This window comes from Ciona intestinalis, chromosome 7 (assembly GCF_000224145.3).
Source record: "Ciona intestinalis chromosome 7, KH, whole genome shotgun sequence".
NCBI lineage: Eukaryota > Metazoa > Chordata > Ascidiacea > Phlebobranchia > Cionidae > Ciona > Ciona intestinalis.
The window spans coordinates 2,961,653-2,978,426 of NC_020172.2; the positions used below are offsets into that span (position 1 = coordinate 2,961,653).

The following is a 16,774-nucleotide window of genomic DNA, read 5'->3' on the forward strand; positions in this document are numbered from 1 at the left end:
TCTCGTCGCATTCGGTAGTAAACAAAGAACATTCAAAAAATTATAAAACCGCATCACCACGACTTCCATAGACCGTTGTTAACTGCATCGTCACGACCCCCATAGCCAGTTAAAAACGCAATCAGGATATTTGTATATTATGTCCTAAAGGTATCTCATCTTCCCACACCTTACTATATACCTTTAATTTGCCTGCCACGTCAAATAAAAAATGGATGTTCTGCTGCACGCAATAAGCGGTTTCTTCACACATGTTGTGCCAACTTATGATGTAGGCTACAGTAGCCCACCATAGATATGGAAGTAGTTTTTTAAAAGGCCTTTTTTAATTTTGGAAAACCACTATTTTAAAATAGGCAACCGGATTTACTCCCAGGCAATTCACAACACACACTTAGCATAGTTGTTTCTCTAAAATAAACGGTTAGTTTCAATATTACACACAAGTTCTGGTTTGATTAACAGAGCAGATACACACACATAACCATGCGCATTAAACAATACAAAAAAGTTTCAAAAAAAGTTTATACATCTTTAGAAAGTATGAAATACTACAAAAGAAAAAAATAAATTACAGTCATCTGATCGTCTAGTTATATATGCAGCTCAGTGGCTCACACAGTGTTTGGTAAAAACAATAACATATAGACTATAGTACTCAAACAGATTTTGAAAATTTTTAATTCCCCTCCAAAATTTTTAAAAAAATTCCAAAAGATTTTGAAATTTTCAAGTCTGTTATATTAATCCCAGACTACTTTTAAAATGCTGGTGTTGAGGTACTGTGAGAGTTTGATGTGTTGAATATGGTCGATTTTGCTGTACTATCAGTTGTGCTGTAGGTCTTTCCTTTGGTGCTATCTTGGCTTGTAGTTGATGATGGTTTAACAGAAGCCACACGTCCAAAATACTTTCCGATTATTGGGGTAAACCACATCTTTCGTACCGCTTTCTGACGCAAGCAATTCAAATAAAATATGGTAATGCCCTGAAAATAAAATACATGGCGAAATATTAGATTGAGTTTAATCCATTTATTCCTTTGTGTTGAGACGTATACACCTCGTTTCACACTGTTTCATACACCTTGTGTCTGCTTATTCGAAAAATTCATCGGAGTTTAAATAGAAGAATGTAATTGTACATTTTGTCATTTAGTTAAAACGCTCTGGACTGTACATTTTGAGATTCAATCATGTTTTGCAGTTTTTTGTAAAATATTTATTTATTTTTTTATGTATGGCTGTTTTAGACAACCTATAAGAGACAATGGAATAATTCAAACAAACAATAAGTGCCCAGGACATAATGGTGTCGTGCCTTGAACCTGTACCACTGGGCTAAATACAATCCCTATGCTACAGCCCTGAACATTTTTGTTACTTACCTGAGACGCATTGAATATTGTGAAGAGCCATGACATAACTTCTACATATTTTGGATTGTCTGATGCCAGCATTAGGATACCAAACACCCAAGCCAAACCCATGGAAGAACACAGTACAACAGCAAACAGAAGGCCTTGCCTAACACCATTTTCCTTTGCCGTGGATTGTACCTGGTTACAAAAAGATTTCATCCTTTAGATTAAGTTGAAACTTGAAAGATTTCCGTTATATTGTTAGCATAAGTTGCACATTGTAAGATTACTATTTTAGATGCTCATTGTTAAAACATTCCAAAATGACTGTTTTTGTAGCATGCCTATAAAATTAAAATCTAAGACTCAATAATAAAATGAATAATTACCACTGAGTAACAGATGTATTAATTTAGAACATTTACAATATTCACTTCAAAACTAGCACTTGATTATAATTCACAGTGTTTACCAGATACTTACCTTTTTTCTTTTCACAGTGAGTTTTATCATGACAACAATGAAGATTATGATGCAAGCAAGGAGTATGAGGCCCATTGGGAGAATAAAACCAAAGTAAAGCGAATATTCACGCAACCAACACATATTGTTTAATCGGTACCCGGATATGAAATCAGGATCTAAAAATACAGGTAAAAATATTAAGTTGGGGAAATAAGTAAAGACAAAATTCTGTGTAATAATAAGCAATTGAATAAGTTTGTTATACTGAGGAAGCAGAAATTCAAAGTTGTGGCATAAGTTTTATATTGCGCAAAATGTGTATCTGTCTCTTACACTTTGTGGCTACTTACAAGCTGTAATTTTAAATGGAAAGGGCTACAATACGGTATGTCATTTAGGTCAAAGTAGCATATTACCCAACTTACAAAGTCTGCACCTTTGTGAGTGAATTTTTTGTTGCTATATTTCTGTTTGACTAACAATTTGCAGAACCGATTCATACTTTTTAGGCAGTTATTTAGACTGTTATTCTGTTTTAGCAAAACAGTTCTTTATTGATTAAAACTCTATTGTTTCTCCAGTCTACCAATAAACAAAAAACTACAAGCTCACCTGAAAGATCTTTGGATAGATCTGTGGTGAATATGGTTGCTATTACATTCGCTGCTACAATGATCATAGGTGAGATATAACATACAGTCACAACTTTGCATGTTGCTAAATCATCTCCTCCACCAAACACCTGCGTGATAAAAATTAGTGTATAAACTGTGTTTTTCATTTTAGTAGGAAAACCTGTAAAAACAGATTGATCTTTATTTAAAAAAGACTTAAAATTATGTAAGAGAATATGAATAAAAATTCAGATCATATTTGATTGTGATTTAGTCCCAACAAAGACTTTACATTTCTATAATTTTTTCAAGAGTCCTTTTGACAGCTATTTAGGGTTTGGGTGAATCAGATTTTTCTAAACTTCAGCAGAGAGTAATTGGCCACAGTAAAGGTTGATAAACTGGCCTACACGGTAGGTCGCCGGCGTGTCTTTCTTTACAGTTTTACTCGTATACCAACAAAGTAACATACATGGTAACTCGTAATCTTGTACAAGGTGTATGAACACCCGTGCTATAACGACTGTCGTTTTCCAGCCATGCAAAGATAAAGCAAGTTACATTCATTTAATCAAATAATTTTTCTTACATTAACCAGCATATTGTAGAGATTGTAAGCATTGGCTCCTGTCCAAAACCAGAAAGCAAGAAGGGAAAACTGAAGGAAAATTGTCGCCACATCGCATCCAGTTTTAGTTTCAATAGCAGGAACTCCAACAAGAAATGTGACGTATATTATAAAAAGACAAACACATATGTTGAGCAGGTATAGAGATGGCTTACGGTCTCGCAATGATCTGTTGATAAGAAATAAGTTTAAACTGTATCAAAATATTTTAATGGGTATATATTATTTAAAAGGTCAAAAACTATAAAATGTTTAACATCTTGTTTTAAGAAAACATAATACATTTAGTCTTGTTGTCTTGTTTACAGGAACATTACCTTTTTTTAATGTTTTTTTAATAACTTACTTTATTGTTATATAGATCAGAAAAGTTGCAACAACTCCAACAATTGATAATCCACATCCTATCTTGCTTACTAAGGATAACGCTTCTTGAGAACCAAATTCAACATGTTTCTATATTGAAAAATAAAAAAGCTGCATTATACAAGCAGGATAAAAGCGTACTCCGTCCCGTGGCAAAGTGGTTTGGGCACCTGCTGCCAACCCACAGGTTATGGGTTCAAGGCTCGTCGATCCACCATCGTGGGTGTATGTGTATTTGGGCAAGACACTTAACGGCAATTGCTCCAACGCAGGGGTCACTGATGGGTTGTCCAAATTATCAGCCATACAATGAAAATTAAAAAAACAACGCCCATGTTATAACAACTGTAATTTTCCAGCCATGCGAGGATAAATTAGGTTACATTCATTTATAATAGAGTAAATCTGGTTTAAATCCAAGCGCAAATGCCCAGTGTAGGGTATTACTCTATATCATCTATATCTTATGCAAACAACTTACATTATTAAAATTTTTAATAAAATATAATACTTTAAAAGTAAATTTTAAAAAGAATATTTCGTAATATTAAGTGAGCATAATATTATATTAAAAAAGAATTACAGAATATAGAAAAAACATTGATTTTAGAGAATATTTTGCATTCTTAAGTAAACATACTTACTATAAGACAAGCAAACGTCGTGACACGTCTACAGTGACACCTAGGGGGGTATGTTCCTGCTACCAACACACACTTTCCAGGCACCCACTTGGTTTTAGGTCTGTTGTACTCTGAGCACTGAAGTTCTGTTCGAATTCTCTGCAGAAAACATGAATATCACATTTTATATTTTAAAATGCAACTTAAAAACTCATAACATATGGTTCTCCATTTTTATACACTTTAAGCGTTCTCAGTAGCACCTTTTTAACTTTTCAACTAAGTCATATCTTTAAACCTAGTTACCTATACATTTTAAGGTATAACAGTGATAATACCTTTCTAGTTTTACCTGTATAGGTATTACCACTGGGTTTGACCAGTTACAGTTCAAGCATTAATACATTAAAAGCTACTTAAAATTATTACCAACTACTTAACATTTGCCTTTTATATATGGATGGTCAGTGACTACTAGTCTTAATACTCTATTTTGGTCAGAAAATCAAAAGACCTTAATGCATCTTTTTCCATACCACCCATAAAAAAGTAAAATAATTTTGTACTTTTGTTGTGTTAGTTTGTACAATATCACCATGTTTCACGCGTATAGTGTTGTACTTAATAGTGATAGGTGGTATGCTGGGTTGTGTGGAAACATCTTGTTTAAAATCTTTGATCTGAACTCGAGTCACCTGAAATAGTTAATTTCAAATTAAATTTTTCATAATTTAGGCTTTTTTTATTATAATGAAATGATTGTAAATGCTTTTGATTGAGAAATTTACAGCTAACAGCGATACACAATGCATAAAAGCAAACAAAAGCGAGCCCTCTGCTCATATCTGTGGTTTAGCAATTGTTGGTTTTAAACATTTGAACTGTCAGCTCTGAATTATAAAGAAAATGGGAAACATCATACCTTTTTATTTTTTGACAAAATTTTTTCAAAAAAATAAAAATCCAGTTGAAAAAACTTACCCGTGCAACCGGTGTTGGTGAGGGAAACAGAACATCGTTTCTGAACGACGTGAAAACCACGCGCAACCTTCTTCTTACTATTATAGCTCTCTTTTTCCTGTTAGATTCCAAATTGTTGGATGCGTATTCCAACAGTTCGCCAGGTACTTCGACAGAGTTGTCTAGCTCAGCATCACCTGAGTTACCTTGGAATCGAAGCGGGGGTTGGAATATTAAACTTGGGGTTGGATCATCGGTCAAAAACACGGGAGGTCTCACAACCTGGTAATGTACATGTAAGAGAAAATGTTAAGTGAAATTTTCCAAGTTAAAACATTTTTTTTGCAAATCCTTAATATACATGCTATATAGTTATACAGTTCGTTTTTGATCATATTTAATACTTAGAAAAGAGAGAGAATGTTATTTAAAATTTTCTGGGGTAAACTAAATTAAAAACAAGTTATTTACAAATTCTTTATATTCATGGTATATAGTTATACAGTTCATTTTTAATAAATTTGATACTTCAGAAAAAGAGAATGTTATGTGAAATTTTCTGGCGTAACTTAAATTAAAAACAAATAATTTGCAAACCCTTTATAAACAAGCAGATATTTAGTTATACAGTTCGTTTTCGACTGTGTTTTATACTTAGAAATATATTTTAAATAGTATGGGAATTTGTAGGCTACTGTACCTCTGCATCTATGCTTGTTGTTTGAATAGTGATGGTTGAGTAATCTGGTGTCTCCATTCTTTCAAGAAATACTTCAACTGCTACAATTAGTTCTTCTGTCCTGAAAAAGAAAAAAAACTAAGTTTCAACAACTAAATTCTTTTTTAAAAATGTGGATTATCTTCTATATAACAACGCTGTTATCTCAAAAATTAAAAAGTAAACATTTCACATACATTACTTAATAAGAAATTAATATATTTTAATGCACCTAAACTCAGTAAAACATACTTTTGGGTTGTCCAAATTGTCAGCCGTACACAAAAAATACATTACCTACAATGTTACATATGTTGTAACTTTTAAGTAGGCATAGGGAAATTTCTATACTAATTCTCTATTATTAAAACATGCTTTTACTTTTCTGCAGCATATTCCATGTTTTCTTCGTCACTTAATGGTTGATCATCTGTTCCAGTGACATTGACATGTCCTTTCGCTTTCCAAGTGTTCATAACATTGTTACCAACCTGTAAGACACTTTCTACGACCTCTCGAGTTACAACCTGAAATAAGGTAAGCACTGTTGTTACAATAGACTGTTGTGGACCAATACACATAACAATACTTGGAATGTTAAAAATTATATAAAAAAAATTAACACATAAAGAGTAATACTTGATAATTGATAAGCAAAGGGACATAGCACATAAAAGCGAAAATGTGCTGCCAAATAAGACACTAGCTTTATAACACACTGAGAATTTCTGTCATGCAAGGTGTAATAAGCAATGATGCATACAAAGCATAAAAGCCAACAGCCTGTAGTTTTAATTAAAAAATCCAAACGCTGCTACCATTGTGGGCGTATGTGTCCTTGGGCAAAACACTTAACGGAAATTGCTCCAACCCAGTGGTCACTAATGAGTTCAGCCATACATAAAAAAAGAAAAAATCCAAAAAATATAATCACCCACAAAGTAACATACATGGTAACTCGTAAGCTGGCACGAGGTGTTAAACCTGTGTGATAACGACTGTCGTTTTCCGGCCACGCAAGGATAAAGTAAGTTACATTCATTCATTTAAACATTTAACACTTGCCTCTTCTGTTCCAGTAGAGCTGTCTTCCGGTAAATTTACCAAAGACTTTGACAAAGAGCTGAGTATATTAGTAGCCTGTTCCGCCACATCTGCGCTGATATTACTTGATGTGGTTAGTATACCAAGTTTCACTGCATTCTCCTCAATATCCATGACCGTCATATTCACAGGAGCAGTCTATAGAAGTTAGGAGTTGTTAAAACATTAGACAGAAATACAGTTTTAAAATGTATTGAATGTTTGTACAGAAATTCCAGGTTTGTAAAGAGTGTACAGAAAAGCAGTTGATTAAGGTGTTTTAAAACAAAGTAAAGCGGGTCCAAATCTGTATTGATGCTAACAGGGGTCAGTTTCAACACCTTTTATAATTGTCACCCATTTATATTTACTCCCTAAATTCTATTCCAAAACATGCTTGTTAATAAGAGCACAGTGATTTTCAAAGACTACATTTATTTAAAAAGTATGATTTTAGACATTCAAATTTTTTTAAACAACTTTTTCAGTTGCTCATCGCAAAATACAAGACTTACCCAATTTTTATCAGTACCAAACTCAGTGGCAAGAGTTATATTACAGGGTAAATACTGGAGGTGCACTGTATCAAAATTAGCTCTGCCGCCAGTGCTGGAAAACTTGCATGTAGTTTGTGCAATTGACCGACCTAAATATAATTTTTTTCATCTTCTAATACAGTGTCTTTTCTAATACACACTTCTAATACAAATCAATGAAATAAAATAACAAAGGAAAAATCTACAACAAACGGACAGTCGTTAAAAACAACATTATGGGTAAACATTTGCCTACTTAAGGAAATATGTAAAATAAAGGTGTTGCTGCTAAATTCACGAACTACATCTTGGGGGTAATAAATAGGCAATTTAGTATAAAATAATTCTATTTGTTTGAGTAGTATAATATCGGTCCAAATATTAAAAGAAGGGATTAGAAATAAAACTTTATCTCTCAAAATAAGCTACAAGTCAATACATACAACCTTTGGAGAGGTTTTATTAAATAAATCTTAAATAATTTAAAGCAACTCATTCATATAAACATTCTTACCATCTAAACAAGTTTCATTTGAAGCCACCACTTCGTTTAAAATACTTTTGGAAAAAGAAAAAACCTTTCCATTTTCAAGAGTAACTTGCCCCGCTTCGCAATATGCTGCAAAGAATATGCTTTTTAAATATATTAACCATTTTTTTCCAATTAGGTATAAATATGTTTAACTGTAAGTGTGTTTTACCAAATGTGGTTTTGTCGCTATATTCCACCTTTTTGTTTAAAATATTTCTAAATCTTCGCTAACGTAATCGAAGAGACAAAGAAAGTTATCAATATTATTGATATTATTCAGTTTTGTTTTGAAAATTTTAGTACTTAAACTTGCGGACTGTGTTAACACATAATATATATGAAATAAAGAATTTATCCTTAAAACATATACGCAAAAAAACATAGAAAATAGAGCTGGGTATTATACTTCTGCCACCTCTATTACTGGGTACTGTTACAGCTTCTAAAAATTCAGTATCATTAAGTTACCGCTGCAGTTAAAACCATCACCAATCCAGCCAGTAAAGCAAACACATGAGTAACCCCGATCAGTGCTTGCTTCTGAACAAGTAGCAAACTCATGGCAAGTGTTGTTGGCACAACGTGGTGGGACTGCAATATGGTACACAATATTTTGAATAAAACAACTGTATGTAAAATAACTGAAAGAGTAATAAATGTAAATTGCAATACAAATAAAAACCTAGCTAACTCGATACAAATAAAACCCTTGCTAATTCAGTTTTTGGTTGGTATAATCTAGTTTAGGCATAAGTCCCAGGTTCACTGTCATGTTTTACTGTAGAACCTCACTCATTAACATGGTAAACATAAGACAAACATAATCTACATTTTACCTCTTTGGCTAAGCCATTAAATACACAACACTAATAAATGCCTTAAAAAGTTAACATATATACTTTATTCTAAACTCAGCTATAAGAATTTTTCTATTTTTCTAGACCACTAACAACACATATTTAGTTAATTTTAATTCTACAGAGTGGCTTACTTGAACAGTCGAGTCCTGTGTACCCAGATATACAGTTACAGTGATAGCTACCAGCAGTGTTTATGCACAAACCACCATTTTGACACAGACTGCTATTCCTTTGACATTCATTAGTATCTGAAGATAAAACAATGTAGCCATTGTTTAGCTTTTATTTTAAACAATATGTACAAAATATTAATGTAAACCATATGAAAAATATATTAATGAGAACAATATCTATAGTATAAGAATCATAAAAGATAGGCACAATACATCAATATGTTTATACAGAGGCCTATTTTAAGTAGGTTTGCTTAGTAATGCTTTAAAAATATTGTGTTAAAAGGTTCCAATTCATTATTGTTTACTCAACAAACCTTCTGAGCAATTTTTCCCCTCGTAACCAACAGTACATTCACAGAAATAATCGTCTACTCTGTCATGACAAGTTCCATTGACACAATGATTGGGGACGCATTCATCAATATCTGAAAGTATTTTCATGAAACAATAACAATTAAAAACTAGGCAAAGTTTTATAAATCCAAAAAGGAGGTATAACATGGGGGTTCTGTACATATACCTCTTGCATGCATATAAGTTACCTAGTATGTGTAACTTTGTTGCTGATTGTCATTTTTGGGAAACTATTACTTAATGTCTTGTCTAAAGACTTACATGTCCGCAACGGTTGCAGTAAAAATGTAAAGTTAATTTAAACTGGGTTATTACATAAACTGTTGAAGATTTTACCTATAGAGCAGTTTTTCCCTGTATAACCAGCTGTACATTTACACATATAATCAGCCACCTTATCTTGGCAGGTAGAGTTAAGCATACATCTGTTTGGATTGCAATCATCTATGTCTGCAAAGTAGGTAAGCAAATTAGGGAAAAATATAAGGTTTTTAACGTGCTGTTTTAATAAGGCCATATTTAGAGTTACATAAAAAGTGGCATTAAAAGCTTTAGATAATGTGTTGCATTATACATACATTTTATACAAACTATAAAATAAAAATGTAATTTTATCAAGTACATGATTTTCTTATCTGGAAGAAAGTTCAAACAAAAAAATGCAAGCATTTTCTTACTTTCGGAACAGTTCTTTCCTTCATAACCATCCATACATGTGCATTTATAATCTGCCACAAGGTCACTACAGTCACCATGTACACATGGATTGTGTGCGCATTCATCAATATCTGGAAAAATAATTATGTTCTTACTGTTTAATTTAGGAAAATGTAGTACAGCACTAACATACCTATAGAGCAGTTCTTTCCTTTATAACCAGCTGTACAGGTACACATATAATCAGCCACCTTATCTTGACAGGTGGAGTTATGCATACATCTGTTTGGATTGCAATCATCTATGTCTGTAAATGATAAACAGGTACATTGACCCATTTCATATTACATTTTTGCAGTCTAAAAAAATGTTAATCAAATTTTAAGTAATTGGTCAACTCTGGAGCTTTTCATATCTTATTGTATCAACTTGCCGAAATAGAAAACATTTATAACTTCGGAAAGTGGGTTTAGATTTCTTACTTTCTGAACAGTTCTTTCCTTCATAACCATCCATACATGTGCATTTATAATCTGCCACAAGGTCACTACAGCTACCATGCACACATGGATTGTGCGCACATTCATCAATATCTGGAGAATTAAAAATCTTTTTTAAATTGTTATATTTACAAAATACTGTTACAATTTATTTTCTTACTTTGTTTTACAAAAGGAAGTCAAACAGAAAGCAATTTTATAGGTAATGTTTTTTTACCAAAAGTGTTACAAAAATTATATATTATAATTTCATGCACTATAGTTTAATTAGAATTCAAAAACTCACAATACAAAATACTTTGTATTTTACCTATAGAGCAGTTCTTTCCTTTATAACCAGCTGTACAGTTACACATATAATCAGCCACCCTATCTTGGCAGGTGGAGTTATACATACATCTGTTTGGATTGCAATCATCTATGTCTGAAAAAATGTTTTAATTTATATTAGAAAAAGTACATACCTTTTTAGAATTGAATGTGATTATTATTATAAACTAGGAATTAGGCTTTTTTTCTTAGCAGTTTTTAATGAGATGTAGCCAATGCTTAGAAAGATAAATGTTTTAAGGGAAATTGAATTAGTCTAAAATATATTCATTAACTTACCTATAGAGCAGTTTTTTCCTTTATAACCAGCTGTACAGTTACACATATAATCAGCCACCTTATCTTGGCAGGTAGAGTTATGCATACATCTATTTGGATTGCAATCATCTATGTCTGAAAATGATAAACAGGTATACATACATAAACTATTCATAATTGTTATATTTGTATTTCATAAAAAAAAAACTATGAAAAACACATTATTATTTTATATATAGTGTTGCAACCTCTTTCTGTGCCTTCTCATAGAACCTTACCCATTTAGAATACAATAACTGTTTCAGAAATATCTAGGTAAAAGGGTTTATGTGTTTCTTACTTTCTGAACAGTTCTTTCCTTCATAACCATCCATACATGTGCATTTATAATCTGCCACAAGGTCACTACAGCTACCATGCACACATGGATTGTGCGCACATTCATCAATATCTGGAAAATTGAAAAACTTTCATAAGAAAATTTTTATGATCGCGTACTTTGTTAAAATTTCGTTCCTGATTTTTTTGACAAAGCAGTTATGCAGAGTTTTTTTTAAAGATAGCTTCATTTTACTTAAAATGTGACTAAAATCATAATATTTAATCACATACACTATAGTTTAATTATAATTCAAAAACCCACAATACAAAAAACTTTGTATTTTACCTATAGAGCAGTTCTTTCCTGTATAACCAGCTGTACAGTTACACATATAATCAGCCACCTTATCTTGGCAGGTAGAGTTATGCATACATCTGTTTGGATTGCAATCATCTATGTCTGAAACAGCAAATAAGTTGTTTTAAATCGGGAAAAAAAAACACATACACACATTTTAAAACTGTGCCACACAAAGATTAATAAGATCATTATTTTTGTTGAAGGACAAAGTCTGGCATAAATCAAGCGTTTCCTCACATGCCTTGCCTATACAGAATTTAAGTAAACTTTAACTAGGATTTAAGCTTACTGGTTGAGCAGTTTTTCCCTTCATATCCTGCCTCACATGTACAATAGAAATCATCCAAAAGGTCACTGCAGTTACCATGAACACATGGCATGTGCGCACAGTCATCGATATCTGAAAAAATGAATGATTAATCTATTAAATTCATATTTTTGTAAAAGGAGAACCAACATCACACTTTTTTCTATTCAGATAGATATGCAAGAACTTAGCTCTTACTTAACGACAGACGATGCCTCACTTGAGAATAAATAGTTACATACATTCAAACATATACGAACATAACAAAAATAAAACTTACTTATTGAACAGTTGGTTCCGGTAAATCCGAATGTACAAACACAGATGTATTCCCCAACACAGTCCAAACACGTAGCACCATTTTGGCAGAAACCCCAGGAACATTCATCTACATCTAAATGTACACAAAAACATAAATATACTTTTTATAAAAAATAAAAAGGCATAAATAAATAAAGGTAACTTACTGTATCCTAGCGTGGCCGGATATTGTTAGTCCTTATAACGCGGGTGATCTGTTTCATACACCTCATGCCAGAGTTACTATATGTGTAACTTAGTGGTTGATTATTGTAGTTTTTTATGTATACATGTGAGTGACCAGCCTTGATCTCATTACCTCTGGGTTACAGGCAGGCATGCCAACCACTTTGCCATGTTGGCGCATAAATTATAGCTACATGTTTTAACCTATTTCTTACTTTCAGAGCAGTTTTTCCCAGTGTATCCAGCTGTACAGTTGCAGTCATAATCATTGACTTTGTTAACGCAAGTGCCATTTACACAAGGTGAGCCGATGCAATTATCAATTACTGCATCATAATACAAAACTTAATTACAAAGCCAAAATAAAATCATTAATGAAATTCTTTACACAATTTTGTCTATCTATTGGTAATCACTGGGTTGAAGCAACTATGGTTATGTATCTCGCTAAGGGATAGCATCGAGCTTCAAATCAAGTTTTCTCTGGTAACAAGACATGTGCTCTTACCACTGATTTTGGCCATGTTTTCAAACATAAGTGTAAAAAAGCTTTTTCGGCAAGTAATATGTTACATGGGACATATTGTAATTTTTGCAAATTATAGCTACTTGTTTTGATCTCTTACTTTCAGAGCAGTTTTTTCCAGTGTATCCAGTTTCACAGGTGCAGTCATAGTCATTCAGTTTGTTAACGCAAGTGCCATTTTTACAAGGTGAAGGAATGCAATTATCAATTACTGCATCATAATAAGACTTGTTCATGTTACAAAACTCAAACACAAATGAATATTAAAATAAATCATTAAATCCTACAGAACTTAATTACGAAGAAGAAAATAAAATAATCTTATTATTCATTACACAATTCGGACAATCCGCTAGTAACCACTAGGTTTGAATGATTACCACTAAGTGTGTCTTGCCCAATGACACACATACCTAGGTAAGTAGCAGCGCCAAGCCTTGAACCCTGTAACCTCTATCATTAGGCCTGCGGTTAAACCACTGTGCTAGGTTGTGTTTTAAATATAGTTCTAAACTTCTAATAAAGCTGTTTTAGCTGATGTATTAGTATATGTAGAGGTTTGGTGGCAGATACAAGTTCTAGCTACAAATTTATTGCTTACTTTCAGAGCAGTTTTTTCCGGTGTACCCAGTTGCGCAGTTGCAGTCGTAATCATTGACTTTGTTAACGCAAGTCCCATTTTTACAAGGTGAGCCGATGCAATTATCAATTACTGCATCATAATAACAAGTGTTTATATTACAGAAGTAAAAATAATGCAAAAAACAACCCATCAAGTTACATAGTGGTAACTCGTAAGTGGGAACAGAGTGTATGGAACAGAAAACCTGTGTTATAACGACTATCCTTACCCCGCTATGTAAATATAAATAAGTTGCATTCATTCAAGTGTGTTTTGCCCTAATACACAACTAGAATGTTAGCAACGCCAACCTAGTGTTACTTGGTTATGAGATTGGTGCTGAAACTACTAAGCTATGTTATGTTTTCAATATATAAATATGATACTGCCTATCTGGCCAACTATTTTGCAGTATTGGAAAATAAGTGATATACTACTGCATAGGTTAATATTGATATCTTACTTTCAGAGCAGTTTTTTCCATTGTATCCAGTTGCACATGTGCAGTTATAATCATTCAGTTTGTTAACGCAAATACCATTTTCACAAGGTGAAGGAATGCAATTATCAATTACTGCATCATAATAACAAGTGTTTATGTCACAGACCATAACTAATTATACCACAAAACATTAAAACACAATTCGAAATAAATTAACCAGATAGAAAAAACTAAGCTGCTAACCATGCAATCACTAGTGATATAAATAGTACTGGAACATAAAATAATGGGCCAACCATTGCCTAAATCCTATAAATAAATATAAACCAAAATCCTAAATCACTTGGCAGGTCACTGCATAGGACCCATATACAATAGAATAAAATATTTATTGATATATATCTTACTGATGGAGCAGTCTCGCCCTGTAAATCCCGCCACACATGAGCATGTATAGTTGTTTACTAAATCGATGCATGTGCTACCATTCAAACAATTTCCAGGAGCACAATCGTTTATATCTGTTAAAAGAAAATATGTTAAGTTTAGATACCCAACAGTAACAGCTCCAGTGTAGCAGTAACTAATGAGTTTGCCTAAATTGTCAACTAAACAGAGAAAAAAAAGTTAAATATGTGACACTGGTAAACAGCACAAGATGTATGAAAATAATCCTCAACCAAGGTATGTTGTAACAAACAGATGCATTTGAAAAAGAACACTCATGGTCATCTTATAACACCTAACATACTCTGCTATGAGAGGATGATTAAACATAATAATAAGCTAGAAAAGGGGGGGGGGGGGGGAATCTAAAATTTTGCCTTTTTTACCTAACTATGCGAGGGTAAATAAAAAACACAATAAACTTGAATTAAAACTAAATTTTAAAATCCAAAAATTTACCTTTTACCCCACTATTTGAGGATAAATAAACAGTATAATAAACTTGAATGAAAAATAAAAACATAACAAATCTGAAATGAATTTAAAATTTACTTTTTGAGCAATTTGTTCCTTCAAATCCAAGAAAACAAGTGCAGTTGTAATCATTAACCATATCATTGCATGTCCCATTATTACAAGGTTTACTTGCACAATCATCAATATCTATAAAAACAATGTTAGTAAGAATGCAGCTGTAAAGTTAGGTTAAAGATAGGACACATTTGGCACATAACATCTAAATATCTTGATCTTGTTTTAAACAATTAACAACGGTCAATAAGGGATGTGAGGATACAGTTTTAAAACTCTTTGAATGTTCTTTGTTTACTACTGAATGGGACGAAAAAATAGAGTTTAAAAGTGTTCCATCTTTCCCCACCCTACTGTATGTAATATATTTATTTTTTCAAATAGAACACTTATGAGTTACAACTGCTTTTGCCTAAAAACTATATATCACCACAATTATGCCAATAAAGCAGGGAAATAATCACAAGAAGAAACATATTGCTAAAATGAAAACCACTAAACACAAATACATTTTAGAACTTATCAATATTTGAATAGTTAAAAAGCATGGTCACCACACTAAGTAGAAAGATCAAATATTTTTTAGTAATAAATATTGTTCTTACTTGTTGAGCATGTCTTTCCAGTGTAACCAGATTCACAGGAGCAGTTAAAATCATTAAAGAGATTGGTGCAAAAGCCTCCATTTTTACACGGACTAGTGTGACAATTATCATAGTCTAAAAACATTAATTGTATTAGATTTTTAATGCCATTATTACTTGTATAAATTAGAAAACTAGTTTTAGTTTTACCGAAAAAATATGTTGGCCTAATAATTTCTCTGAAAAAAAATAGTTTGATCTAAAAACAATAAATGCATCAGATTTTTAGTGCCAATAGAACACTGGTTTAATTTCACCGAAAAAAATAGGTTACCATTTTGTAATGAATGTAACCTATTCATCTCTGTACTGAGGGGTGTATGTTTTGGTGCTACACACTAAGTGGACATTGCTCCAATCTAGTGTTCACTGGGTTGTAGCTCCCTGGGTGTTGGGGTAATAGACCAACTGTAGCCTAAGTTTCAGGACCTATGGGTGCCTTACTGAATGACATAACCCATGTAGAATAAAATAGAACTTATTAATCCTCACCTGACAATGCTTATAACACGAGTCATATAAAACAACACAACAGTTACAACAGAAGTGTTTCTAAATGTATTAAAAACAACTATTGAAAAAAATTATTACTTCATCAGAAAAACATTTACCTGAGCAGTTCTTTCCTTGCCATCCATTATAACATCTGCATTTATAATCTGCTAACAAATCTCGACACAATCCACCATTGTTGCATGGGTTGGGGTCACATTCATCAATCTCTGTAGAAAACATTTAATAGTTATGAAATTCAGGAAAATCGTGAATTTGTGTCCAATTATTTTTATGCAATGTAACAAGATTGCATTTGTACAGGTTCTAACATATTTAATTTACTGTCAATAATTTAATCTCTTTGTCTTTTTCTGCCCAGATAATATGTGTTGTTTTACCTTATGTGCGCTTATGGCTACATATGTAAATTTTAACACAAATGAAATACCATTCAGGAAAGTATGTAACAAATTATGCGAATCTGACCCTGAACTGGTGCTCATAGAGTTAGAAGATTCTTGTGTAAAGAAATACAGTATGGATTAGGTGCTGCGAAAACGTAACGGACAAAA

At 32.5% G+C, this 16,774-nt stretch overlaps 1 protein-coding gene across 12 annotated transcripts in view; it reads right to left on the reverse strand.

The window, feature by feature from the left end:
- Window positions 1–304: 304 nt before the first annotated feature.
- LOC108949598 (fibropellin-1-like) overlaps window positions 305–16,774 on the reverse strand; it is a 26,967-nt gene continuing 10,497 nt past the window's right edge. The window contains exons 1-35 of one of the 12 annotated variants that reach the window (XM_026835317.1): window positions 16,319–16,460; window positions 15,669–15,782; window positions 15,085–15,195; window positions 14,493–14,606; window positions 14,107–14,217; window positions 13,623–13,733; window positions 13,122–13,232; window positions 12,711–12,821; window positions 12,290–12,403; window positions 11,992–12,102; window positions 11,688–11,801; window positions 11,361–11,471; window positions 11,042–11,155; window positions 10,743–10,856; window positions 10,415–10,525; window positions 10,126–10,239; window positions 9,953–10,063; window positions 9,612–9,725; window positions 9,236–9,346; window positions 8,877–8,993; window positions 8,354–8,476; window positions 7,868–7,972; window positions 7,333–7,463; window positions 6,800–6,976; window positions 6,116–6,261; window positions 5,717–5,816; window positions 5,038–5,298; window positions 4,623–4,751; window positions 4,078–4,215; window positions 3,414–3,523; window positions 3,029–3,236; window positions 2,438–2,567; window positions 1,844–2,001; window positions 1,388–1,558; window positions 305–988 (exon numbers count right to left, since the gene is read on the reverse strand). In XM_026835317.1, the coding sequence (XP_026691118.1) occupies window positions 761–988; window positions 1,388–1,558; window positions 1,844–2,001; window positions 2,438–2,567; window positions 3,029–3,236; window positions 3,414–3,523; window positions 4,078–4,215; window positions 4,623–4,751; window positions 5,038–5,298; window positions 5,717–5,816; window positions 6,116–6,261; window positions 6,800–6,976; window positions 7,333–7,463; window positions 7,868–7,972; window positions 8,354–8,476; window positions 8,877–8,993; window positions 9,236–9,346; window positions 9,612–9,725; window positions 9,953–10,063; window positions 10,126–10,239; window positions 10,415–10,525; window positions 10,743–10,856; window positions 11,042–11,155; window positions 11,361–11,471; window positions 11,688–11,801; window positions 11,992–12,102; window positions 12,290–12,403; window positions 12,711–12,821; window positions 13,122–13,232; window positions 13,623–13,733; window positions 14,107–14,217; window positions 14,493–14,606; window positions 15,085–15,195; window positions 15,669–15,782; window positions 16,319–16,442 (4,578 nt within the window). In that variant the 5' untranslated portion in view covers window positions 16,443–16,460 and the 3' untranslated portion in view covers window positions 305–760. Of the gene's footprint in view, window positions 989–1,387; window positions 1,559–1,843; window positions 2,002–2,437; window positions 2,568–3,028; window positions 3,237–3,413; window positions 3,524–4,077; window positions 4,216–4,622; window positions 4,752–5,037; window positions 5,299–5,716; window positions 5,817–6,115; window positions 6,262–6,799; window positions 6,977–7,332; window positions 7,464–7,867; window positions 7,973–8,353; window positions 8,477–8,876; window positions 8,994–9,235; window positions 9,347–9,611; window positions 9,726–9,952; window positions 10,064–10,125; window positions 10,240–10,414; window positions 10,526–10,742; window positions 10,857–11,041; window positions 11,156–11,360; window positions 11,472–11,687; window positions 11,802–11,991; window positions 12,103–12,289; window positions 12,404–12,710; window positions 12,822–13,121; window positions 13,233–13,622; window positions 13,734–14,106; window positions 14,218–14,492; window positions 14,607–15,084; window positions 15,196–15,668; window positions 15,783–16,318; window positions 16,461–16,774 lie in introns of those variants that run through there. The other 11 variants (XM_026835321.1, XM_026835322.1, XM_026835325.1 and 8 more) reach the window with 11 other exon arrangements.